The 26,205-nt window shown below is 44.7% G+C and overlaps 1 protein-coding gene across 1 annotated transcript in view; it reads left to right on the top strand.

The window, feature by feature from the left end:
* Window positions 1-2,661: 2,661 nt before the first annotated feature.
* The window catches only part of LOC126249157 (uncharacterized), a 39,084-nt gene continuing 15,540 nt past the window's right edge, over window positions 2,662-26,205 (top strand). Inside the window, exon 1 of the mRNA XM_049950813.1 lies at window positions 2,662-3,363. Within this exon, the coding sequence (XP_049806770.1) occupies window positions 2,662-3,363 (702 nt within the window). The remainder of the gene's footprint in view (window positions 3,364-26,205) is intronic.

Here is a 26,205-nt window from a genome sequence, read left to right as displayed (position 1 = left end):
AAATTATATGTAAACGTACAAATACACATACTCTGCTAAAGTAACATGCTGCATTAATAATTTACACTTCATGTTAGGTCTAAATGAGGCTATGTTACAAAAAGGAAATCACTAAGCAACATCTTAAGGGGAAAGAGCATAACACATAAAGAGGATATTAATAATGTTTCCGATAAGCCAACATAGAAATATTTTTATTACTTTTGATCATGGATATACTTGTGGTAACATCTTTAATCTCTGATGTTATACACTCTGCCACTCTTATCACAACAAACTGTACTAAAAGTAGTGCATTTTACTGAGCACTTTCATATGTTGTATCACTTATAATACATGTTTCTGTAATACGCAAGTATAACTTCGAAATGTATCAAATATGAAATACATATACATTGTAGTCTTAGAAAAAGATGGATCAAGCTTCCACACAGAGAAGCAAGTTAGATATCTTGAAAACACTATCAGTGCACCAAAATTGAATTCTTTATTTAAATATATAATGATTTCGTGTATAAAATACATGGAGGTTGATTTTCGAATACAGAAGTCTGTCTATATTATTTATCAAAATAAAGATTTCGAGTACAATTCTGTGTGACACAGCTTATGTGTTCCATAAGATGCACATGGCTCTGATATTAACGCCACTGATGTAACTCATTGGTTAAGCTACAAATTGTGATGAGCTTATTTCAGTTTTTGTACTACATTGTAAAAGAATCAAAAAATATATGTGTTATTTATTATAATATTTAAAAATTTTATCTACAATATTAAAAGGCACACATGGCCCTACTGTCAATGTCACTTGCAGCTTAAAGTGCACTTGTGGACGAGACTAGTTCAGTCATTGGAATACACTTTAAAGTAACCACAAAACTAACTGTATTGTCGCAGAGGAAGGTGAATAGTCAGGATGCTGTGGCGGTTATGGTACTAGACTGTTGCATGGCCGGACGTGAGTTCAAAGCTCACCTAAAAAGTAAAATTTTGATTTCTATATTCGGTTCGAGTACATTCTAGAAGTATCCACAAATGTCAAGAATCATTGCACTGGAATGTTCTGTAACTGTATATATACCGTATGTGTTCCCGCCGGCCGGCCGGAGTGGCCGAGCGGTTCTAGGCGCTACAGTCTAGAACCGCGCGACTGCTACGGTCGCAGGTTCGAATCCTGCTTCGGGCATGGATGTGTGTGATGTCCTCAGGTTAGTTAGGTTTAAGTAGTTCTAAGTTCTAGGGGACTGGTGATCTCAGCCGTTAAGTCCCATAGTGCTGAGAGCCATTTGAACCATTTTGTTCTTTCCGGAGGCAGTTCGCTCCGCACTCTTGTATGTGCATATGCTGCATAAACCTTCTTTAAGTGAAGTTAGGGTTCGTCATTCATCTAATTACAGCTTCTTCTACGTGACATTATTCTGGTGGAGATGCTGGTTATTGGAACTTGTGATGGCGCACATTGTCTACTACACAGTGGCTCCCATCAGGCCGCGACACAGCCGCCGTTTACGTGGCTAGAAACCCGAGTTGGGGCCATATTCAACAGATCGCAATCCATCGGAGACAGAAGAAGAGGATGTTACGATGACAGCAACTGCCTGCCACCACATGAGACATCCTTCTGGGTTCTCTGGTGACGATGGCCAAGATCCAAACAAGTGGCTGAAGGTATATGAGCGTATAGCCAAGTTTAACGAATGGGATGACACCGTGTGTTTGGCTAACGTATTTTTCCACTTGGAGGGCACTACCAAGAAATGGTATGAGAACAACGAGAAGTTCACAAGCTCGGAAGTATTCCAGGCGGAACTGCGCAAGTATTTCGGTGACACACAACAACAGAAGTGCAAGGCTGAAGATAAATTAAAGTGCAGGGCACAGAGTCCAGGAAAAACTACAGCATCCTACATTCAAGACGTCTTGGAGCTGAGTAAATAGTGGATGCTAGAACGAAAGAGGAAGATAAGGTTGCACATTTCATGAACGGTGTTGCTGAGGACAAGTATCATGCCCTACCCCTGAAGGAGGTTTCGACAGCAGACGGCTTGATAAAATGGTGCCAGTATATCGAGACAATACCATCAAAAAAGACTTACACGCAAGACGTTTGAGGTTTGAGGGATTAAAGGGACCAGACTGCTACGGTCATCGGTCCAAGACGTTTGAACGGCTTCCAAACGTCGTACCGATGTCTGTGACGGAGGAAGGAACTGATTTCACAAGCGTTCTTCGCCAGATAGTGAGACAGGAAGTTCAGAAGGCACTTGGATTGCACGGCGAGCAAAAAAACCGAGACGCTTCAAGAGTTCATAATGGAGGAAGTGGAACAGACATTGAACCCAGTCTCCTTCATTTCCCTTTAAAACAGTGAAAAAGACGAGACCCAGGCGAAGTTACGTTCCTACAATGCCGCATGAGGAACCTGTTTGGGCACCAAGGAAGACTGACGTCTGGAAGACCCAGGATAACCAACCAGTATGTTTCCACTGTGGACGACCGGGAAACGTGGTGCGCTATTGTTGAGAAAGGCGGGGGAGTTTTGATGACGCCCGCGCCAAAAGACAGCAGACCGATCTTAGCCGACGCCAAGTCCGCGACGACGAAGATTAACAAGAAGATGTGGGTGCAGGACGACGTCAGACGCTGTTGCTACTCGAGATGTCGGGACGCGGAAGGGGACGCAAAGCTGCTGCCTTGGCGGAGTTGCTGCTCACGCTAGCAGGACCAGCCGGGAAGAAGAAGAGGAAGACTGCACCGCAGTGCTTTCGCTGCCAAAAGCTTGGCCACGTCGCCAAGCACTGCAGCGGAGCAGTCGCGTGCTTGAAGTGTGCACAAGCACACGACACACGTGACTGCAAGAAGCAGAAGGACGCCCCCTGTACCTGCGCCAACTGCGGTGGCGCACACGCGGCCAACGCCCGTTCCTGCGCCTACAGAAGAAACTGGCGCGGACCGGAGAAGAAGACGCAGAAGCAAGTGACCACCACACACGAAGAGGTGGTCACTTGCACAGAAGACGTCGTCACCAGGCGCCTTAACGACGCCGTAGAAGAAGCCATGTCCGCCTTCAAATCCGCCATGGCGGAAGAGAGGGCGGCCATGCTGGCGGAACTGGGCGAGGCTCGGCGTCAGATTGCTGTGCTGACGCAAGAGCTTCGCTCAGCCAAAGCAGCTCCCGCCAGAACAGTCGACACCGCCACCCAGGCGACTCTTCCAAGTGTGAAGTTCGCGACGGTGGCCACGCAGACCGACGCGCCTGCCGAAGGGGAGGCAACACAGCACACGACGAACACCGAAGCAGCAGCGCAAGAAGAAGAGTGGGAAGAAGTCCCATTCCTCCCGCTTCCAGACATGTACAGCGCAAGCGCTGTAACGCAGAAGATCGCTGCATCGCTTCGCGATGGCACGTACCCCCACCACGACAACCCTTATCCTTTCGTTCCACCTAACCATCCTAAACCCCAACTCCCACATCGCCCACTTGGGTACCCAGAAGGCCTTCTTGGTCTTTCTAGGGAGGAGTTCAATCTGATTGACTCCTACCCTATCTTCACAGAGTGGCAAATGCGCTGTATCATCATCGCTCTGGTCAACGGAGAATACGATAAAGCGGGATGCATTTTGCACAATATCCCAACCGAGGGTGAGCCCTCAGCAATAAGTAAGAAGAAGAAGAAAAATCGTCATATAGACAAGTACAGGAAATAGGTCACCGGCACTCCTTGCCAGTCCAGAAATACCTACCAGTACAGAAAGAAGAATCGACATTATTCCCAGGGGAGTAAAGGCCAAACGGCCACAAACTTCCAACTGAACATCCTCACAGCGAGGAAGTCACAAAAGGAGCAGCAGCAGCGCAGGACGACGTAGGTCACCATCGTCGCGAGCTAGCCGGTGGAGAGGACGCTCTCCAACACGCCGATCAAGGTCTCCATCGCCGTTTAGAAGCTCCAGCCAATCACCTAGCCACCGCAACCTGGAAAACTAAAGGGTGCGACCTTCATTGGAGGTGAGACCGCCGAAGAGAAAAATCCTCCGCTGTCGATCACTACAAAAATGACAGGAACTTACGTCGATATCCTCATGGATGGCCGACGAACCCACGCTCTTGTGGACTCTGGTGCATCATATTCAGTTATTTCGGAGAAGTATCGTCGCCAGTTGCAGAAAACCGTATTCGTCAACAGCAAAACATGTCTGCTGAAGATGGCTAATGGGAAATATGTAAAACCTACAGGGAGATGTGTCATTCGTGTGGGTATAAGTGGCCATACACAGTCCTTAGAATTCATCGTCTTACAAGAGTGTAGTCATGACGTCATTCTCGGATGGGACTTTTTGAAGTCTTCTCAGGCAGCTATAGACTGTGGTCGCTCGAAGATTATGCTAGACGAGATGAGATACTGTGGACAGGAAGATGCGCATCCGAGTGTGTGGAGACTACGTGTGCTGGATGAAGTGATCATGCCTGCAGTCAGCGCTAGAAAGGTAACTGTCATGTGTCATGTCATGCATCAACCCATGGATCTTGTAGTGGAATGTAGAGAAGCACACCACTGAAGAATAACTTCGTCATCCCAGCTTCTGTCGTCCCGTTTAAGAACGGATTCGGTGAATTGTGGATAGGTAACTGTCGCCGAGAACCGCGGATCCTTCCAAGACGCATGTGCGTAGCAAACGCTGAGCCCGTAATTGACGAACAGCTGAGCGTCATAGAAACCTCCCACGCCGAGTCTGTGGGCGAAATTGGCGCTGCCACTACGAGACAAGATCTTTTAGCTCAACTATCACCAGATCTCGCTAAGGAACAACAGAAGAAGCTATTTGCCATTCTTAAAGAGTTCTCTGAATGCCTCGATCCACAGGTGAAGAGCAAATTAGACAAATCCACTGTGAAGCACCGGATTAGCACTGGAGACCATCAACCAATAAGCCAGAGAGCATATCGTGTGTCAGCAACGGAACGTCCAATAATTCGCGACGAGGTAGGGAAATGATGAAGAATGACATCACTCAGCCTTCGCAGAGCCCACGGCCGTCACCAGTGGTTCTCGTCAGGAAGAAGGATGACAGTTGTCGCTTTTGTGTTGATTACAGGATGCTTCATATGATAACTAAAACGGACGTTTACCCCCTTCCACGAATTGACGATACACTAGATTGTCTGAAAAACGGTTCAAATGGCTCTAAGCACTATGGGACTTAACATCCGAGGTCATCAGTCCCATAGGCTTAGAACTACTTAAACCTAACTAACCCAAGGACATCACACACATCCATGCCTGAGGCAGGATTCGAACCTGCGACCGTAGCAGCAGCGGGGTTTCGGACTGAAGCGCCTAGAACCGCTCGGCCGCAAGGGCCGGCACTAGATTGTGTGAAGGGGGCTAAGTTTTTCTCAACCATGGACATGTACTCGGGATACTGGCAAATCGAAGTAGCTGAGGCTGATAGTGAGAAAACTGCATTCATCACCCCTGATGGCCTGTATGAATTTAAGGTAATGCCTTTTGGTTTGCGTAATGCACCAGCAACTATTGAACGGATGATGGATAATCTTCTAAGTCACCTGAAGTGGACGATGTGTCTTTGTTATTTAGATGATATTATAGTGTTCTCAGAGACATTTGATGAACACGTAAAAAGACTGAGGGCCGTTCTTAAGTGTCTCCAACAAGGCGGGCTGAAACTAAATCCAAAAAGCAGCTCTTTGGAGCAAAAGAAATCAGAGTACTTGGACACCTTGGGTCAGACGAAGGTGTGAGGCCAGAACTCGAAAAGGTGTGATCTATAACGGAATTTCCTATTCCCAAAAGGATTATGTTCTTATTATGACCGTGGTTTTATCAAAGACTTTTGTATCAAAGTCAGGCCACTCCAAGATTTGTTGAAAGCCGATGCTAAATGTATCTGCGGTGGTGCTCAACAAGATTCTTTCGATGTGTTGCAAAAATCTCTGTCGATTGACCCTGTACTTGATATGTATGATGAGAGAGCACTTACTAAACTACACACAGATCCCAGTGGGTATGGGATCGGTGCTGTTCTGGTGCAGATTTCGGATGGAAAAGAGAAGGTTGTAGCCTATGCTTCTAGGACACTTACAAAAGCCGAGAGAAACTACTGAACTACAGAAAGAAAATGAGTTGCTGTGATCTGGGCCATGTACAAAATTCGACAGTATCTCTATGGAAGGCCATTCACAGTTGTTACATACCATGATTTACTATGCTGGTTGACACGTCTTAAGGATCCAATAGGACGACTCGCCAGGTGGGCACTACGTCTTCGCCAGCCGATGTGGCCGAGCGTTTCTAGGCCCTTCAATCCGGAACCGCGCTGCTGCTACGTTCGCAGCCTCGAATCCTGCCTCGGGGTTGGATGTGTGTGATGTCTTTAGGTTAGTTCGGTTTAATTAGTTCTAAGTCAAGTGGACTGATGACCTCAGATGTTAAGTCCCATAGTGCTTAGAGCAATTTGAACGACTACGTCTTCAAGAGTATCATATTACCATAGTGTACGAAAGTGGAAGAAAACACCAAGATGCCGACTGTTTCTCAAGAAACCCTATGCGAGACCATCAAGGCTTCGATGAAGATAGTGACTGTCTCGCTGCACTCCTGGATCTCTCCGCTGAGCAGGAGAAGGACGCAATGATATCTCAAATTATGCTTGCCTTAATTCGGTCAGATGATGTGAAAGGATAATTTAAGGTAGTTAATGGATTACTTTGGAAGAAAAACTTTGATCCGATTGGAAAGAGGTGACTACCAGTGATTCCTAAACACATGCCCTTAGATGTTCTGCAGAAATCCAATGGCACACCTTACGCCGCATATTTAGGATTTATTAAGACATACGATAGGATCAGCATGAGATTTTTCAGCCCAGATTTACTTAGGAGTGTCGGTCACTATGTATCGCACTGCCGAGAGTGCCAGAGGAGAAAGGCAGTTCCTCAGAAACCACCTGGCGGACTCTTACCAATTTCACCAGCCAAACGCCTTTCCAGTGTGTTGAGATTGACCTCCTCGGATGATTTCCAACCTCTGCTAGTGGCAACAGATTGATTATTGTTTGCACTGATTATCTGACACGCCATGCCATTACAAAAGCCGTGAAAACAGCCGAAGCAATTGAGGTAGGATCTCCACTCCTGTTCAGAAGGTTGGTCCTTCTGAGAAGCTCCTCAGGCGCTACGTTGGACCTTATAAGATTGTAAAACAGTTGTCTAATGTTACTTATGAAGTTGAAGATTTCAACCCCAACACGACGAAAGATCACAGATACGGTCCACGTCCTTTGAATGAAACCTTATAAGGATCCTGCAACCCAGAGTAAATTCGAAGCTCCCGTGACAGGCAAAAAGCGGATAGGTGACGAAGAGCGTAGCGGCAAAGGAAGTTCTAAGAAGATCACCGCTAGGACGAACATCAGTCATTGGGAGTCAGAGTATGCAGGACCGATGACTCGTTCCCCGACTAGGACGACGTACCACCGAGACGCTGTGTTCTTAAAGCGGGAGCAATGTCGTTGAAGAATATGAATGGCACAGTCACCATGGTGTAGTGGATATGATACTAGACTGTTGCATAGAGGATCGTGAGTTCAAAACTCACCTGAAGTGTAAAGTTTTAATTTCTATATGCGGAGCGCGTACATTCTAGAAGTATCCACAAACGCCGGCCGAAGTGGCCGTGCGGTTCTAGGCGCTGCAGTCTGGAACCGCGAGACCGCTACGGTCGCAGGTTCGAATCCTGCCTCGGGCATGGATGTGTGTGATGTCCTTAGGTTAGTTAGGTTTAACTAGTTCTAAGTTCTAGGGGACTAATGACCTTAGATGTTGAGTCCCATAGTGTTCAGAGCCATTTGAACCATTTATCCACAAGCGTCAGGAATCAGTGCACTGGAATGTTCTGTAACTGTATACAGGGTGAGTCACCTAACATTACCGCTGGATATATTTCGTAAACCACATGAAATACTGACGAATCGATTCCACAGACCGAACGTGAGGAGAGGGGCTAGTGTAATTGGTTAATACAAACCATAAAAAAATGCACGGAAGTATGTTTTTTAACACAAACATACGTTTTTTTTAAATGGAAACCCGTTAGTTTTGTTAACACATCTGAATATATAAACAAACACGTAATCAGTGCCGTTTGTTGCATTGTAAAATGTTAATTACATCCGGAGATATTGTAACCTAAAGTTGACGCTTGAGTACCACTCCTCCGCTGTTCGATCGTGTGTATCGGAGAGCACCGAATTACGTAGGGATCCAAAGGGAACGGTGATGGACCTTAGGTACAGAAGAGACTGGAACGGCACATTACGTCCACATGCTAACACCTTTTTATTGGTCTTTTTCACTGACGCACATGTACATTACCATGAGGGGTGAGGCACACGTACACACGTGGTTTCCGTTTTCAATTACGGAGTGGAATAGAGTGTGTCCCGACATGTCAGGCCAATAGATGTTCAATGTGGCGACCATCATTTGCTGCACACAATTGCAATCTCTGGCGTAATGAATGTCGTACACGCCGCAGTACATCTGGTGTAATGTCGCAGCAGGCTGCCACAATACGTTGTTTCATATCCTATGGGGTTGTAGGCACATCACGGTACACATTCTCCTTTAACGTACCCCACAGAAAGAAGTCCAGAGGTGTAAGATCAGGAGAACGGGCTGACCAATTTATGCGTCCTCCACGTCCTATGAAACGCCCGTCGAACATCCTGTCAAGGGTCAGCCTAGTGTTAATTGCGGAATGTGCAGGTGCACCATCATGCTGATACCACATACGTCGACGTGTTTCCAGTGGGACATTTTCGAGCAACGTTGGCAGATCATTCTGTAGAAACGCGATGTATGTTGCAGCTGTTTGGGCCCCTGCAATGAAGTGAGGACCAATGAAGTGGTTGCCAATGATTCCGCACCATACATTTACAGTCCACGGTCGCTGTCGCTCTACCTGTCTGAGCCAGAGAGGATTGTCCACGGACCAGTAATGCATGTTCCGTAGATTCACTGCCCCGAGGTTTGTGAAATCCGCTTCATCGGTAAATAGGTAGAACTGCAACGCATTCTCTGTTAATGCCCATTGACAGAATTGCACTCGATGATTAAAGTCATCACCATGTAATTGCTGATGTAGCGACACATGAAACGGATGAAAGCGGTGACGATACAGTATGCGCATGACACTACTTTGACTCAGTCCACCGGCTCTCGCAATGTCCCGTGTACTCATGTGTGGGTTCATGGCAACAGCAGCTAACACACCAACTGCACCCGCTTCTCCTGTGACGGGCCCGTTACGGACCCGTTTGCGTGCTACGACCATACCTGTTGCATACAGTTGGCGGTAGATGTTTTGCAATGTGCGGCACGTTGGTTGCTCTCTGTCCGGGTACCGTTCTGCATACACCCTGCAGGCTTCAGCTGCATTTCGTGGATACTCGCCATAGATGAGTATCATCTCCGCCTTTCAGAGTTCGAATACACCATGGTCACAGTTCCTACAACACTACACTGTCACAGACGTCTGGTAACACGGTGTACTACAGTTGGTCTGCGTGCGGAGACGAATGCAGAATAACAATAGCAGCAAGCGCTACATGCGGACACTGCGACAGCTAGACCAAACCACAACAGTTCACTACAGCCACACTCGTAAACACGGTCGTCATGGTCAACATGTCCCTGCAGATGCTGCTCGCCGACCGTGGCCCGTGTTTGTTACAACACGCAACTGAAAGTCGGAGGTTTCAAGCGTCAACTTTAGGTTACAATATCTCGGGATGTAATTAACATTTTACAATGCAACAAACGGCACTGATTACGTATTTGTTATATGTTCTGATGTGCTAACAAAACTAACGGGGTTCCATTTAAAAAAACGTAGGTTTGTGTTAAAAAACATACTTCCGTGCATTTTTGTATGGTTTGTATTAACCAATTCCACTAGCCCCTCTCCTCACGTTCGGTCTGTGGAATCGGTTCGTCAGTATTTGATGTGGTTTACGAAATATATCCAGCGGTAACGTTAGGTGACTCACCCTGTATATGCCGTATGTGTTCTGGCCGGAGACAATTCGCTCCGCGCTCTTGTAAGTGCTGAATAAACCTTCGTTAAGTGAAGTTAGTGTTCGTCATTCATCTAATTACACCTTCTTCTACGTGACAGTATTATTTATCCAAATATGTATAGTTTTCTTCTGTGTCAGTGCAAAGGCCGGCCTTGGTAGCCGAGCGGTTCTAAGCGCTACAGTCTGGAACCGCGGGACCGCTATGGTCGCAGGGTCGAATCCTGCCTCGGGCATGGGTGTGTGTGATGTCCTTAGGTTAGTTAGGTTTAAGTAGTTCTACGTTCTATGGGACCGATGACCTCAGAAGTTAAGTCCCATAGTGCTCAGAGCCATTTTAACCATTTTGTCAGTGCAAAACACGTGGTTGCAAAATACTGTGTTTAAAGTACACTCCTGGAAATTGAAATAAGAACACCGTGAATTCATTGTCCCAGAAAGGGGAAACTTTATTGACACATTCCTGGGCTCAGATACATCACATGATCACACTGACAGAACCACAGGCACATAGACACAGGCAACAGAGCACGCACAATGTCGGCACTAGTACAGTGTATACCCACCTTTCGCAGCAATGCAGGCTGCTATTCTCCCATGGAGACGATCGTAGAGATGCTGGATGTAGTCCTGTGGAACGGCTTGCCATGCCATTTCCACCTGGCGCCTCAGTTGGACCAGCGTTCGTGCTGGACGTGCAGACCGCGTGAGACGACGCTTCATCCAGTCCCAAACATACTCAATGGGGGACAGATCCGGAGATCTTGCTGGCCAGGGTAGTTGACTTACACCTTCTAGAGCACGTTGGGTGGCACGGGATACATGCGGACGTGCATTGTCCTGTTGGAACAGCAAGTTCCCTTGCCGGTCTAGGAATGGTAGAACGATGGGTTCGATGACGGTTTGGATGTACCGTGCACTATTCAGTGTCCCCTCGACGATCACCAGTGGTGTACGGCCAGTGTAGGAGATCGCTCCCCACACCATGATGCCGGGTGTTGGCCCTGTGTGTCTCGGTCGTATGCAATCCTGATTGTGGCGCTCACCTGCACGGCGCCAAACACGCATACGACCATCATTGGCACCAAGGCAGAAGCGACTCTCATCGCTGAAGACGACACGTCTCCATTCGTCCCTCCATTCACGCCTGTCACGACACCACTGGAGGCGGGCTGCACGATGTTGGGGCGTGAGCGGAAGACGGCCTAACGGTGTGCGGGACCGTAGCCCAGCTTCATGGAGACGGTTGCGAATGGTCCTCGCCGATACCCCAGGAGCAACAGTGTCCCTAATTTGCTGGGAAGTGGCGGTGCGGTCCCCTACGGCACTGCGTAGGATCCTACGGTCTTGGCGTGCATCCGTGCGTCGCTGCGGTCCGGTCCCAGGTCGACGGGCACGTGCACCTTCCGCCGACCACTGGTGACAACATCGATGTACTGTGGAGACCTCACGCCCCACGTGTTGAGCAATTCGGCGGTACGTCCACCCGGCCTCCCGCATGCCCACTATACGCCCTCGCTCAAAGTCCGTCAACTGCACATACGGTTCACGTCCACGCTGTCGCGGCATGCTACCAGTGTTAAAGACTGCGATGGAGCTCCGTATGCCACGGCAAACTGGCTGACACTGACGGCGGCAGTGCACAAATGCTGCGCAGCTAGCGCCATTCGACGGCCAACACCGCGGTTCCTGGTGTGTCCGCTGTGCCGTGCGTGTGATCATTGCTTGTACAGCCCTCTCGCAGTGTCCGGAGCAAGTATGGTGGGTCTGACACACCGGTGTCAATGTGTTCTTTTTTCCATTTCCAGGAGTGTAATTTGTACGTGCAGATGGTCTTTTTGCAAGGGTTACTGGGAGGGGGGCAGGAAGGTTATAACAATAACAACCATCGCTATAAAAATTGTTATTCACCTTTAATTATTTTTCGTACATTCTGAATTTTTTTTTTACCAAACACACTAATAGTATCTCCTTTACACAATGCTGTTTGTAAGGTCTTGGTGTCCCAGCAAATGGAAAATGCTATATGTTCATTTCTCGGTGCTTTATCTGTATAGTGCCTCTCGAAGATTTCTTTGTATCTGGAATTCTTTCTGTAGTGCCTGGGTATCTTTAGAAACCACAGTTTTAGGAATTTCTTTCCAAGTTTTCCATATTTTCAGAGTTGGAATACCGAGCTTCAGCTTTGCAACAAGTTTGTGGACATCCTATATTAGTTGACTTCTACCAATAGTGAACCAAGTTAGGAACCAAGTTTCTAATTGATCACTAAGTACACATGATGGCGAAATCTGTCCACGAACAGGGTATGGCCACAATTTTTATACATCACAGCTGTTTTGGGAGTTCTGCACGTGGTACGAGCATGTGCCCAAGATGGTAGCTCTGCAACTACAGTGTGATTAACTGTTTTGTTTTAATGGCTCGTACAGTACTGCAGTGCAATTGGCTGTTTAGTTTCAATGGGCAGTAAAATGATAGGCTGTGATCAGGAGATCTTAACATGGATGTGAAAGCTCTCTGATTCTCTTGTTTCCAAGCAGGAGGGACAAGTGTTAGGAAAGGGGAACTTCTCTTAACGCCATTTCGGATTGTGATATTATTGCTCTGCCTCTGCAAGTAGGCAATCCAAAGGTCAAATGTGAATTTTTATCTTGAATCCACATTACATTCTTACTCAAATGTAAAATATTTTTACGAATTTCACCACTTTCTCTGATAGTTCTTCTCTACACAAGACTTTCATTACTAATAAGCAGTTTGTTTGTCCAACTAATGATTTATCGTGAGGTGCAGGGGGTAAGTTTTGTGCCATGTGGGGAAGTGTTGGTGCTGTGAAATGTATTTCGTTAGTCGGTAGACAGTGATCTTCTGTGATCAAAGAGCTGTTTTTCCATTCCAGAAAATTTTGAAAAAGTACACGTCTCTTCCTGTCCATAGGTGTGGGTACCGGCTTAGTTGAAAATGGCTCTGAGCACTATGGGACTTAACATCTGAGGTCATCAATCCCCTATAACTTAGAACTACTTAAACCTAACTAACCTAATGACATCACACACGTCCATGCCCGAGGCAGGATTCGAACCTGCGACCGTAGCGGTCGCGCGGTTCCGGACTGAAGCTCCTAGAACCGCTCGGCCACATCGGCCGGCACCGGCTTAGTAATTTTTCTGTTTTCATGGAGTGTGTTGCAGCTCACTGGGCACATGTGGGCTTTGTAGGAAGAGGTTACATACAGAGCGTGAAGCCATGAGATATCTGGGGATGTTGCTTTACAAACAAGGCAGTCTATGTGAACATAATAAATTTACTTGTTCTGTTGGGAACATGAAATGTGACGTTTTTGTATGTGTTTTCTTCTCGTTTTTGACTTTAAGGGGAGCCGAAGGTGCCTATGCTGCCCATGTTAAAATCACTAAGTTTGAGGAACATTTATGAATAAACTACCAAATAGAAAAATTTGAATTTTTTTTACATATAGAGTGTTTTAGTATTGCAGTTATGACAGAGGGATTTTGGAGTATCTTTTCTAGTTTCCTTCCAATTATTTTTTTTTATTAATGAACCAAATTTTTTTACAAATAATTGCTTTATAATTAAACTGAAATGATACTACTGAACATATTGCCAAATGGCTGTGTTACAATGTAAGTTTGACCACTAGGAGTGCTGTATAAAAATTTCATCTCTCTAGCTTGAGTGTATTTTGAGAAAATGTTCCTTATATTCGAAAAATTCTAATTTACGGGAAATGGCTATCAAAGTTTCTCAATACATTCCTGCACTATAGGAGGCATTATCAGGGTCTTCTTATTCATCATCTTCGAAAAGCTTCCTCTTCTGTCTTCTTTTCTGGCCTGTTGTTCCATCATACTTCATATGCCTTTCTCTTCTTTCTGCTCCTCTTATCCTTTCTCTGTCAATATTTCTTAGTGCTCATACAGTGTTCACCCCAGCTGTAAATCCTAATGCCTTCAGAACTTCACACTTCACACTGTTCGCTTGGTTGTAGGTTTCTTTTGCATCATAAATGCCAAAGTGCAGTGTTTTTATGCTTACAAACACCATTTTAGGAATCACTTTCCCAATCAAATTGTTTATGCTCTCATTAGGATTCTGCGTCTTTCCATGTAGACATTTGTGTAACAATTCTGGCTGTGCTAAGTCATGAAAAATTGGTTTTATTGCATTTATCACAGCTGCTGGCAAACCATGTTTGTGATCATAGTCCTTTTTTGCATTATATTTGCACCAGGAATGTTTTGGGCACAGGCTGTGTTGAGGGTATTCATTGGAAGAGGCAGTATGAAGGAACAATGCCCACACTGCTTTTCGTATATTACTAACATTACTAATATTTTGTCTTATAGCATACCCATAGTATCTCTGTAGACGTTCAATCACCTCATCAGTAAGCCTGCCTCTCCCTCCTAATTTCTTTCCATCACTGAGCTTACTTGAACCCAAAGTTTGTTTGAGCCTTCGAAGCCGTGCACCCATACGCTTTTGCACATGCCCAATGCATTCCAACTTTTCAACTACAAACTCATTTCCATATGGTTTCAGTTCCTCTACAGTCTTGAAACCTTTGGAGTCACCATCCCCAAGGTAGTATTTGTACCTAACGTTGTATCTGGGAACTGAATGTTCAAAAATTTGTTGCACTCCATCCACTTCCATTGCTCCACTTGATCCACTAAAATTTGCCTCACAGGTTCCACTGTGCTCTCATTTGATTTTATTTTTGCACCTACAATGTTTTGATAATATTGCAACATCTATCACTTTTGCACTATCACCACAAGTAGCAGTTACAACCCCATTCATGGATTTATGACCCCTCTTTTGCCAGGAACCATCTAATGCCACTACCAAATCCCTAGAACCACCGTTCATTTCTACAGACTCCTCCACTGCTTCCTTCATGGTTTTCAAAGCCACGTTTTCAACAGATGATCCTACCAGTTCACAGTAGTACACAAATTTGCTTGGAGGCGATGGCAAGTTCATAATACCACAAAACAGTTTACCAGCAGCAGACCCTTTTCCAATGGATCTAAGACCATACACAAGTCGAACATTCACATCAAACACTCTGGATCGTCCATTTTCACCAAAGAGACTGGCATGTGAATTGTAGAAAGTCACTTGATACTTGCAACATGCACAGATTATCTTCATCTCACAAGCTAAACCAAAGTGCTTTGTTATCTCTAGTCCCACTCCTACACTTGAACACATTTTGCACAGAACACTTTCTTTCGGCACAGAAGATAATAATCCAATATTCAGTACTTCGTTAATATCATCACTGTCACTAACATATTCACGAAATCTGTCACTTCCACCAGTCAGCTTCTTGCCAGAAGATGTCACAGGTCTATGGCCAGCCATGTGTTGCTTAGCAGAAGAACGCACTGCTTCAGTAATTGTAGTATTGCAACTTGGTATTAGTGTTAATTTTTTTTCCCTACGTTCTTCCTCTTCTTATATACACGCTTACTAAAACGAGGCATCGTAACCAGAACAACGCTTTACACAATAAGTATAATACTACCAAAAACAGGCGCAACACTGAACTAATTCGAATCGGTAAACAGCAAAGAGACGATGTTCCGCGCTCTTAGCGCTTCATTTGGCACAGAAAACAATGTAGCCAACCCTTGCACACTCGCTGTATGCGTAACATAAGGCGCTGTATGCGTAACAGGCCGAGAAAATCCCAAGCAGTTCGCCAGGAAGTCACGAGAGGGTGTTAGATGCATTCAGCGGCCGCCCATTTCCTCTGCAGGCGTGGGGGAAAATGGTAATAACTCCACTTTTAGGGCGAGTAGAACAATAATTCAAAGTTTACATCAAAGAAGAATGTTCCAATTAATTTTCGGTAGCAAAAAAAATCGTAATTTTTTGGATTTGACCACCTCTGGCTCCCCTTAAACTGTTGCTCTAGTTTGTTTGTGGAGATTATCAACGGGGGAGGCTAGCAACCAGTGTGAGATTGCGTCGTGACTGTTTGTGGTGCCAGTTTCCCAATCCTGTGGTTGGATCTGGGAGTCATTTGAAAATATCTGGGTTACTACAGGGCATTGATTAGTGGTATAGCAGGTCAAACGAGGTTGGGGTCACTTATTTAGCGTGACAGTATATGTGAAACTAAGCAGGGAATTGATCCAGGTACGTCAATAAATGTTTCCAGTCAGATAAGTTGAGCATCGTTTAGATTTTGGACACGTCGCAGGTACGCACTCATGCGACTTCACTTACGCTCCAAGGATGGATGTGCTAAACGTTTCGTGGTGTGATTGTTAGAGTCGTTTGCGTTGTCGTCCGCTGAAAAAGGATACAGGAACGATTTTTAATTTTTTTTATTTTATATCTCATGTTACAGTGGACCAAACTGAGGAGGAAGTCTATGGTCATTGAATGAGTCAGTACATGGAATTATAAGAGAAGATTGAAAATAGATTAGCGAAATGCATATAAATCCTATGCAGATGACAATCCATAAGTTTAAATCAGCATAATCAACAATGTAACCTAGGAACAAACTTAATTTTTAAAATTTTTCCAGGAATTTCTCGACGTAATAGAGGGGATGAACCATGAGGAAAGCCTTTAGTTTAACTTGAAAGTGCTTGGATTACTGCTTAAATTTATGAATTCTTGTAGCAGCTTATTGAAAATGGATGCTTGAGAATCCTGCACGGCTGTTGCACAAGAGTCAAGAAGGTGTGATCCAAATGTAGAATCGATTTCTGCCTAGTATTGCCTGAATAAAAGCTGCTAACTCTTGGGAATAATATGATATTGTTAACAATGAACACCATTAATAAAAATATGTATTGAGAGGCCAATGTTGGAATTTCGAGACTGCTGAACAGGGATCGACAAGAGGTTTGTGAACGTACACCACATGTTACTCAAAGTGCCCATTTTCAAGCCAAAAGTACCCTTTTTAAATCAGAGGAGTAATCAAAAGTGAATGAAAATAAACAAAGTAGAACACTTTTCATATTGAATTTTCATTTATTTCAGATACAATGGCTGTTGCTTTTCAATTTATGGATGGAAATTTTGACTTCAACGCGTCGGAATCTTGGGATCGTCGCTTCAAATCGATGCATCGGATATCTCAACGGCACATAACAAAATATGTCAACGAGAAAGACAAGAGAACTTTAGACGAGCTTCTGGAAATCGCTACGAAATATCAGCAGCGAACAAGCAATATAATCACAAGATTCAACCCTGATTATATCATAAATACAGATCAAACAGGACGTGAATATAAAATAAGCACCAGGCGCTCTTTGTCCCTCAAAGGTGAAAAAGTCACCGAAATTGCTGTGGGACAAGTAACTAAATTGACGTCCTCAGACACTGCGCAATATGCAATCACATTGTCAGGAAAACTGCTACCCAAAGTATTTGTTTGCCTCCAAGAAGTGACTGACGTCGACGGATACATGGAGAAATACCAGATGTTCACATCACATCGACAAAGTCCGGAAAAGTGCATAAACAAACGTATGAAGAGTTTTTGGATGAAGTAATTCAACCATACGTGGAAAATATTCAATTCCTCTACATCGTTGACTCGTGGGGTGGGCAAACCTCCACGGACTTGCATCAAATGAAATTCAACGATGAAGATGGCCTACCAACTTGTACTTTGTCAGTGATACCATTGCGATGTATACCGTTTTGTCAGCCATGCGATATACACTCCTGGAAATGGAAAAAAGAACACATTGACACCGGTGTGTCAGGCCCACCATACTTGCTCCGGACACTGCGAGAGGGCTGTACAAGCAATGATCACACGCACGGCACAGCGGACACACCAGGAACCGCGGTGTTGGCCGTCGAATGGCGCTAGCTGCGCAGCATTTGTGCACCGCCGCCGTCAGTGTCAGCCAGTTTTCCGTGGCATACGGAGCTCCATCGCAGTCTTTAACACTGGTAGCATGCCGCGACAGCGTGGACGTGAACTGTATGTGCAGTTGACGGACTTTGAGCGAGGGCGTATAGTGGGCATGCGGGAGGCCGGGTGGACGTACCGCCGAATTGCTCAACACGTGGGGCGTGAGGTCTCCACAGTACATCGATGTTGTCGCCAGTGGTCGGCGGAAGGTGCACGTGCCCGTCGACCTGGGACCGGACCGCAGCGACGCACGGATGCACGCCAAGACCGTAGGATCCTACGCAGTGCCGTAGGGGACCGCACCGCCACTTCCCAGCAAATTAGGGACACTGTTGCTCCTGGGGTATCGGCGAGGACCATTCGCAACCGTCTCCATGAAGCTGGGCTACGGTCCCGCACACCGTTAGGCCGTCTTCCGCTCACGCCCCAACATCGTGCAGCCCGCCTCCAGTGGTGTCGCGACAGGCGTGAATGGAGGGACGAATGGAGACGTGTCGTCTTCAGCGATGAGAGTCGCTTCTGCCTTGGTGCCAATGATGGTCGTATGCGTGTTTGGCGCCGTGCAGGTGAGCGCCACAATCAGGACTGCATACGACCGAGGCACACAGGGCCAACACCCGGCATCATGGTGTGGGGAGCGATCTCCTACACTGGCCGTACACCACTGGTGATCGTCGAGGGGACACTGAATAGTGCACGGTACATCCAAACCGTCATCGAACCCATCGTTCTACCATTCCTAGACCGGCAAGGGAACTTGCTGTTCCAACAGGACAATGCACGTCCGCATGTATCCCGTGCCACCCAACGTGCTCTAGAAGGTGTAAGTCAACTACCCTGGTCAGCAAGATCTCCGGATCTGTCCCCCATTGAGCATGTTTGGGACTGGATGAAGCGTCGTCTCACGCGGTCTGCACGTCCAGCACGAACGCTGGTCCAACTGTGGCGCCAGGTGGAAATGGCATGGCAAGCCGTTCCAAAGGACTACATCCAGCATCTCTACGATCGTCTTCATGGGAGAATAGCAGCCTGCATTGCTGCGAAAGGTGGATATACACTGTACTAGTGCCGACATTGTGCATGCTCTGTTGCCTGTGTCTATGTGCCTGTGGTTCTGTCAGTGTGATCATGTGATGTATCTGAGCCCAGGAATGTGTCAATAAAGTTTCCCCTTCCTGGGACGATGAATTCACGGTGTTCTTCTTTCAATTTCCAGGAGTGTATATTTTTATAGACAAGTCAAGAATTACATTCGCCACTTCCAAAACAATCCGAACCTTTTGCAAAACAACGTAGAAATCACATCCAGGGAGGATATGGTAAAAATCCATTCGCTGGTACATGCCCAACTGCAGGCTCCGATATATAAAAATATGATAAGGTACGTGAATAAAGCATTATTTTCAATTTTCGGATAACTTGCTTGGATTTTCAGATATACTACAAGTTCATCGTTAATATTGTTACAGATATGCCTGGCGTGCCGCTAAGCTAGATCCATCTCAAAAGGAAGTATTCCATAACGTCAATGCAGTGGCGTTAGCTGCGGACTTGAGAAAATACAGATGAGATTGCGACGAAAATGAATGTGCATTCGTAGAATGTTCGTGGTGTCGAAAGTACAAATGTTTTGACTGTTTTTATAACAAGTATCATCCGCCGTAATGTACTCGTCAAAATATAGGAAATATCGATTAACTTTCTATTAAATGAAACATTTTTAATCCCTCATTCGTTGGTATTTTTTTAATATTCCCTAATCAACGGAACAAAATTAAAAGTACAACGAATAAATTGAACAATAATAAAATATTTCAAGGAATTACATTACGCGTAATGTCCTGTTAAAATAAGAAAACGCAAAAGATTGAAACAAAATTTGACATTCAATGTTTAACTTTTGTTTATAGAGGCTTGTAATTCTTTTTAATCAATTCCTTGCGGAATTTTCATGATTAATTACAAATTAAAACGGGCGTTTGAAAGAAAGACAAAAGTAGCATAGACAGGCTCGAACCAGGGTCGTCTGGACGGGAATCTCGCTCGCTTGCCACTTTTTTTAAAAATCTCATTTTGTTCGCTTTTTGCTCGTCGCACCTGTTCGGGGCGGACGTCGTAAGACACTCTTAAGTTCTTTGTTGATCGATTAACACAGTTTTTTTTATTACAGAGGGCAGCTAGCCCTCTGACCGAACACGCTGAGCTACCGTACCGGCAAATTGAACTTTCACGCGAGGGAATACTTGAACCAAGGACCTCTCGTTCCGCAGCTGCTCACGCTAACCATGGGACCACAGCGCTCCTTCTCACTTGCCAGAATAGTGAAACTTTCCTATATATAAAGAGCTGCCCAAAGTTTAACAGGCAATATTTCAAAAACGGGGCCGCATTGGCACCTCCAATTTTAGGGTGTGATAGGTGCTTACCCACACCATAAGCAGGCGAAGTGGGAGCTCATAACGATGCACCTCCCAGAAGGTCCCCTCGTGAGCAGGCCAATAGCTATTACTGATTTCAAAATACTGAATTATATGCTGGCTGATGGACCGCATGTTGGTTGGTAGCGCTGCAACCAATACTCCATCCCCGCTCTTAGGGATTAGTGTACACGTAAGACTCAAACGATTCAGGATATTGAAAAGAGATGGTGCTGTGGTGCTTCTTTTCTTTTTCTTCTCAAATTGTAGCTCATAAATAGTCACGTATTTTGTTGCATGATAAAGACATCAAACTTTTTATCTAGTGAGATATGAAATAATTTTTATAACGGATACATGTACTTTTTAAACGGCATTTGAGAGCAAGTGAAATTAGAAGTACAGTGACATGGAACACAATATTTGCAATATTCTGTTTAGGCATGCAGAGTTTAAGCCGAAACCAATTTTCTGATCTGTCATCACATGTACTTGCTAAGTACAAAGGCTTTAATTTTACCTTAAGGATTTTGGGTCTTTGTAACATTTCGAATACTTTACAACTGTGCGTAATAACACCAACTTGCCAATTATTTTGTAGTGCATCACTTAAATATTTTTTACAGAGATGATATATAGCCTCAGTCTCTTGTACTGAAAGATTATACATTCCTGGTCGCAGCCTTGTGAAAACAAATTGACAAAGTACCAGATACAATATTCTGTGCTTAGTCTTCAATGTCCATAAGTTCTGGAGGACAATACATCATACTAGATTTAGTTGTAATGTGCAGTTCATAACCAATAAACTATCTGAAGTCTACGTCTCCAACCTGGAAATATCTTACAGTTTAAAATCAGACTCCCAAAACTCTATCCCACACACGTACCTTTCTGTCGCGATACTTAAAGTGTTAGCAATGATGAAATAATGTTCTGTGCAAAATACCCTCTGCTTTCTCGTTTCATTCCTTCCACAAGCCCATGTTCTCCTGTTGTCTTTTCCTATTGCTGCTTCCTAGCTCCAACCTCTCATCACATTTTAAATTTTTGTCTCTTACTATACGAATAATTTCTTTCACCGCACATTCTTTCAGTCTATTCATCTGTAGCGTCGGTAGGCATGTAAACTACCACTGGGGTGGATGGTTGTTGGGTATATGTCTTTCTCGGCTATGATGTTGGTGGTAATTTAGAGATCGAATTGAATATTATGACTACTTCACTGATTGTTTCCATGACGATGCCATAGTGGTTAAATTATGTGATCTTAATAAGACAGATTCTGAGGATCAACTGGCAGACATTTTTAATTATAAAAAAAGCCTACTGCATAAAAGGTTAAGTACTGTCATAGTAAACTACATTTAGATAGTGCAATACTGAAGGCTTTTACGAGAGTCACAACAGGTTTTAGATCTGGGGCGATCAGTTTTCTAAACATTATCAACTGCATAATGAGACAGGGAACATTCATGAATTTAAATTCAACAACTTATCATTTAGCTACAATATAGCAGGTCAGCAACTGGAAGCAGTTAATTCCATAAATTATCTGGGAGTACGCATTAGGAGTGATTTAAAATGGAATGATCATATAAAGTTGATCGTCGGTAAAACAGATGCCAGACAGATTCACTGGAATAAAACTTAAGGAAATGCAATGCGAAAACAAAGGAAGTAGGTTACAGTACGCTTGTTCGCCCACTGCTTGAATACTGCTCAGCAGTGTGGGATCCGTACCAGATAGGGTTGACAGGAGAGAGAGAGAGAGAGAGAGAGAGAGAGAGAGAGAGAGAGAGAGAGAGAGAGAGAGAGTCCAACGGAGAGCAGCGCGCTTCGTTAAAGGATCATTTAGAAATCGCGAAAGCGTTACGGAAATGATAAACTCCAGTGGAAGACTGCAGGAGAGACGCTCAACAGCTCGGTACGGGCTTTTGTTGAAGTTTCGAGAACATACCTTCACTGAGTCAAGCAGTATATTGCTCCCTCCTACGTATATCTCTCGAAGAGACCATGAGGATGAAAATCAGAGAGATTAGAGCCTACACAGAAGCATACCGACAATCCTCCTTTCCACGAACAATACGAGACTAATAGAAGCGAGAACCGATAGAGGTACTCAAGGTACCCTCCGCCACACACCGTCAGGTGGCTTGCGGACTATGGATGTAGATGTAGCGAGTTTGTGGTGAAATAAAAGATGTACCCTGAAATATGTGAAAGTAACAATTTGGTATATCTTCATCCTACTTCGTCTTTTTCGTATGGGTTCATGGCATAGTTAACCAAATGCTCCGCATGCTTCAGCGGGTCCCCACCCATATCTCAGCAGCAGTCCATCGTTTGTTCCCGAAAGCGTATGCCGCTTACGGGTGGGAACGCCAGCTCTGCAAGCCACCGCGTCGCTATGGGAAATGCGTGCCGTTGAAGCTGATTCGCTCCTCACAGCCATATTGTGAGAGCCGACGTTAAACCATCGATGAGCGTCAGCCTGCGAGGAGTGCGGAGCGTGGACCATCAATGTAAATGTGCAACAGGCCTCAGTGGATGTCATATCAGTAACATTCGTCTTCTACTGCCGTTCTGGCGTCACGATCAACACAAAATTGATAGCTCTGTAATGGCTGTTTATAGGCCATTGATTACTGATGAGATTTCATACTGCTGGTTGAGAGCATCCACAGGTCTATTTTCACTTGACACCATTTTCACCAGAAACACGATGGGAAACATATGGTGACGCATGTAAGTGGTAGTGTAGTGAACAGATCTTCAGTCGCTAAAGGACAGATTTTGATGTGTTGTAAGATGGTTAGATATTTTGCAGAATAAAATCAGTTAAGTATTTCTGCTTGAAGGGGGTTCCCGGAAGAATAGAAGATGAGGAGTGCAATCAGAAATCTCAAAGAGAATTTATCAACAAAAGTGAATAAAATCAAAGCTGAAGGAAATGAAGTACTGAAAGACCTGGCCTCTATCAGTATTTGTAACTAATAGCGTCATTTATGTAGAAAAAAATACTAAGGCTTGCTATAGAGGAGAGCATCTTAGTTGCTTTACACGTATGGTACATTTCTGAAATTAGAAAAGCCATTTACCCCACACAATGTCTCATCAAATTTATTGACATGGTATCTAAGAATCGTTTGGAATAAATATGTGAGGTCTGTGTTGGAGTATATGAATGATCAAGTAAAACGTATTTAATTATTGTCCTCTACAGCTTTTCCATGATAGGCTGTAGGGATTGGCTAAGTAACCGATGTGCTAAGTTAAGTTCTTACGAAATATGTCAAGTTATTTTTATGCTCGAGTTACTATATTAACCTTTTAACCGGCTCCACAGGAAGAATAAAAATGTGTCTTCTTGTGTCCTACAAATGATACAGGTGGAGTTCTTTCCAACTGAAGTCTATGGAACAAAGGCACAGTCGCAGACAATATCTCCACAGAATTTCTAGATGAAATTCTTTAAAAAAATTACGCATATCATCTGCTATGGTGTCATCCACTCCCAACAGGGGCACGCCCATGGGTGCCACCCAGCCTCACGAAAGACTACCTGGCCAGTAATCTATTGCTTGGAGTCCCCATGTGCCAGTCATGATGGGCACATACCCCTTGACAAGGGGAGGTGTCAGCTCAGAAACCAACAGTGTGACCCTGTGTGTTCAGGGGGCTACTAACACGCTGGATTTTTGGCATACCACCTTATTGGAGAGGAAGAGTGCTAGGGTGGGAAGGATGAAAATGGAACAGACACCACATTGGGCAACCTTCTGTACACGATGCACATTTCTGAAAAATTTGGAAAGTGGTGGCAGGTCAAATCCAACGATGTTTACCTTGTATTTTCTAAAGGTTTGGAGACCGCTGGAAGTGAAATGGAAAACCTGGGTCCTAAATCATGTACCAGGTCAAAGCAGAGTCTACACCAGAAACTCCATCCAGTGGAAAGGCAGAGGAGGGGGGGGGGGAGGAGGATGGATTTGGAAGTATAGGCCTCGTGGTCGACAAACACGCTCACGGAAGAGTTGTGTTCCTGGCGTAAACAATTGTAGTCATCCCCAAAAGCGGTACACTGGAAGTATGTGTGCAGAGGCGGATTATTCGTCGCTTGGCACAGTGAGTAATGAGCAATATACATTCTTGGTGGACACAGTGCGCATGTGTCGATTATCAGTCTGGACCTCTTGGGTAGGAAGAAACTAGTCTCCACAGTTATGTGCAATGGGTAAGAATGAGGTGGACTCAATGCGAACGACACAGCTCGCGTTTAGCATTGGGCCTAAGAGTTTTAAGGAATATATGGAAGTGGTGGCACACATTGGTGAGCGGTACCATGCAATTCTCGAACTTTATTTTCTGGACAACATTCAAGACTGGTGGAACTATTTCCATTGGGGATGAGAGCTGCCAGTAAGAATGTCGAAAAGGGCACCTGTCATGAAGGTGTTGCCAGCTAAATTGCGCGTAAATACACTAAACGTCAATTCGTGGGGGATACGTACTAGCAGGTCAGGAAAATTGCTCTGGGTTAATGTACTATGGGCTTACCGAGGAAATTATTGTGCATGGTGTAGCCATTGGATTACAGTGAGGGATTAGATATATCGCATTGCGTGGTGCACAGGAGAGCAATGCATATTGTGGATAAAGATGGACAGTTTATGGTTCCTGTGAGTCTGACAATTTTGGCATGGATCAAGTTACTCTACCGAAAAGCCTAAAAGTTGTCGGTTTGAGTGTCAGAGGAAGACTATACTGAATGCCTAGTGCACATCAAGACATCTAGTTCTGTATTAGATGACATTACACACTTAGAAGATAGGAAAGGCTTGAAAGCCCTATTGCTTATATTTACAGATTTGTTCAACACCACCTAGAACATAATACTGGATGCCGACAGGAAGCAACAATCTGGTGTATAAGAAGTCATACAAAGTCCCAAAAGCATTAACATCCATTGATGGAGCAATCAATAGACCAGCAATTCGCTGATGGAGTTATTGAGCATAGTGAGAGTCCCTGAAGTGAGTTATGCCCAAAAATACGTTCAGATTGTATCACGAATGTATTTACATAGCTATTACCACTACCTCAGTGCGTTCACTGTCAATGATAGCTAACCTATCCCTAACATTATGAAAACATTCGATTATTTGGGTTAGTGTAGATACTTCACAGCCACGGTTTTGATGAGTGGCTACCCCTCGGCTTGAGGCAATTCCAGAAGACCGGCTGATGACCGACTTTATCACACCAGGGATATTAACAGTACCACAGCATGCTATTTGGACTTAAGAACGCATTGGCTACGCTGCAGACTGAGTGTTTCGAGGATTGAGACCTGAAAAATGTGCCTTCTACCTTAACGACGTAACTTTTTTCAAATAACATGGATGAACACATGAAACTGGAACAAGTTCTTAATATACTTCAGACGGCACGTTTAACACTCAGTGCTGGTATGTGCCAGTTCAGTCCATGGCTACCATCAGCAGCTTGTGACTGTTCCACCGCAGACTACAAAACAGGTACAATCATTCTTAGCCCTTTGTAATAATCACAGAAAATATGAGTTACTGTGCCAGTTGCCAAGCCACTGAATCTTTTAACGAAAAATGGAAAGTAATGGACAGCAGAGTGCCAAGCTGCAGTTGCGAGATTAAAACACGCAGTGGTACGTAGTCCTGTGTTGGTATATCTTCAAGCGAGAGTTCATGCTATTCTGTGATGTGAGAAATACAGCAGTGTTGA

Source organism: Schistocerca nitens, chromosome 3 (assembly GCF_023898315.1).
Source record: "Schistocerca nitens isolate TAMUIC-IGC-003100 chromosome 3, iqSchNite1.1, whole genome shotgun sequence".
Lineage (NCBI taxonomy): Eukaryota > Metazoa > Arthropoda > Insecta > Orthoptera > Acrididae > Schistocerca > Schistocerca nitens.
The sequence above is the reverse complement of the archived record's forward strand: the minus strand, read 5'-3'. Positions and strand labels throughout refer to the sequence as shown.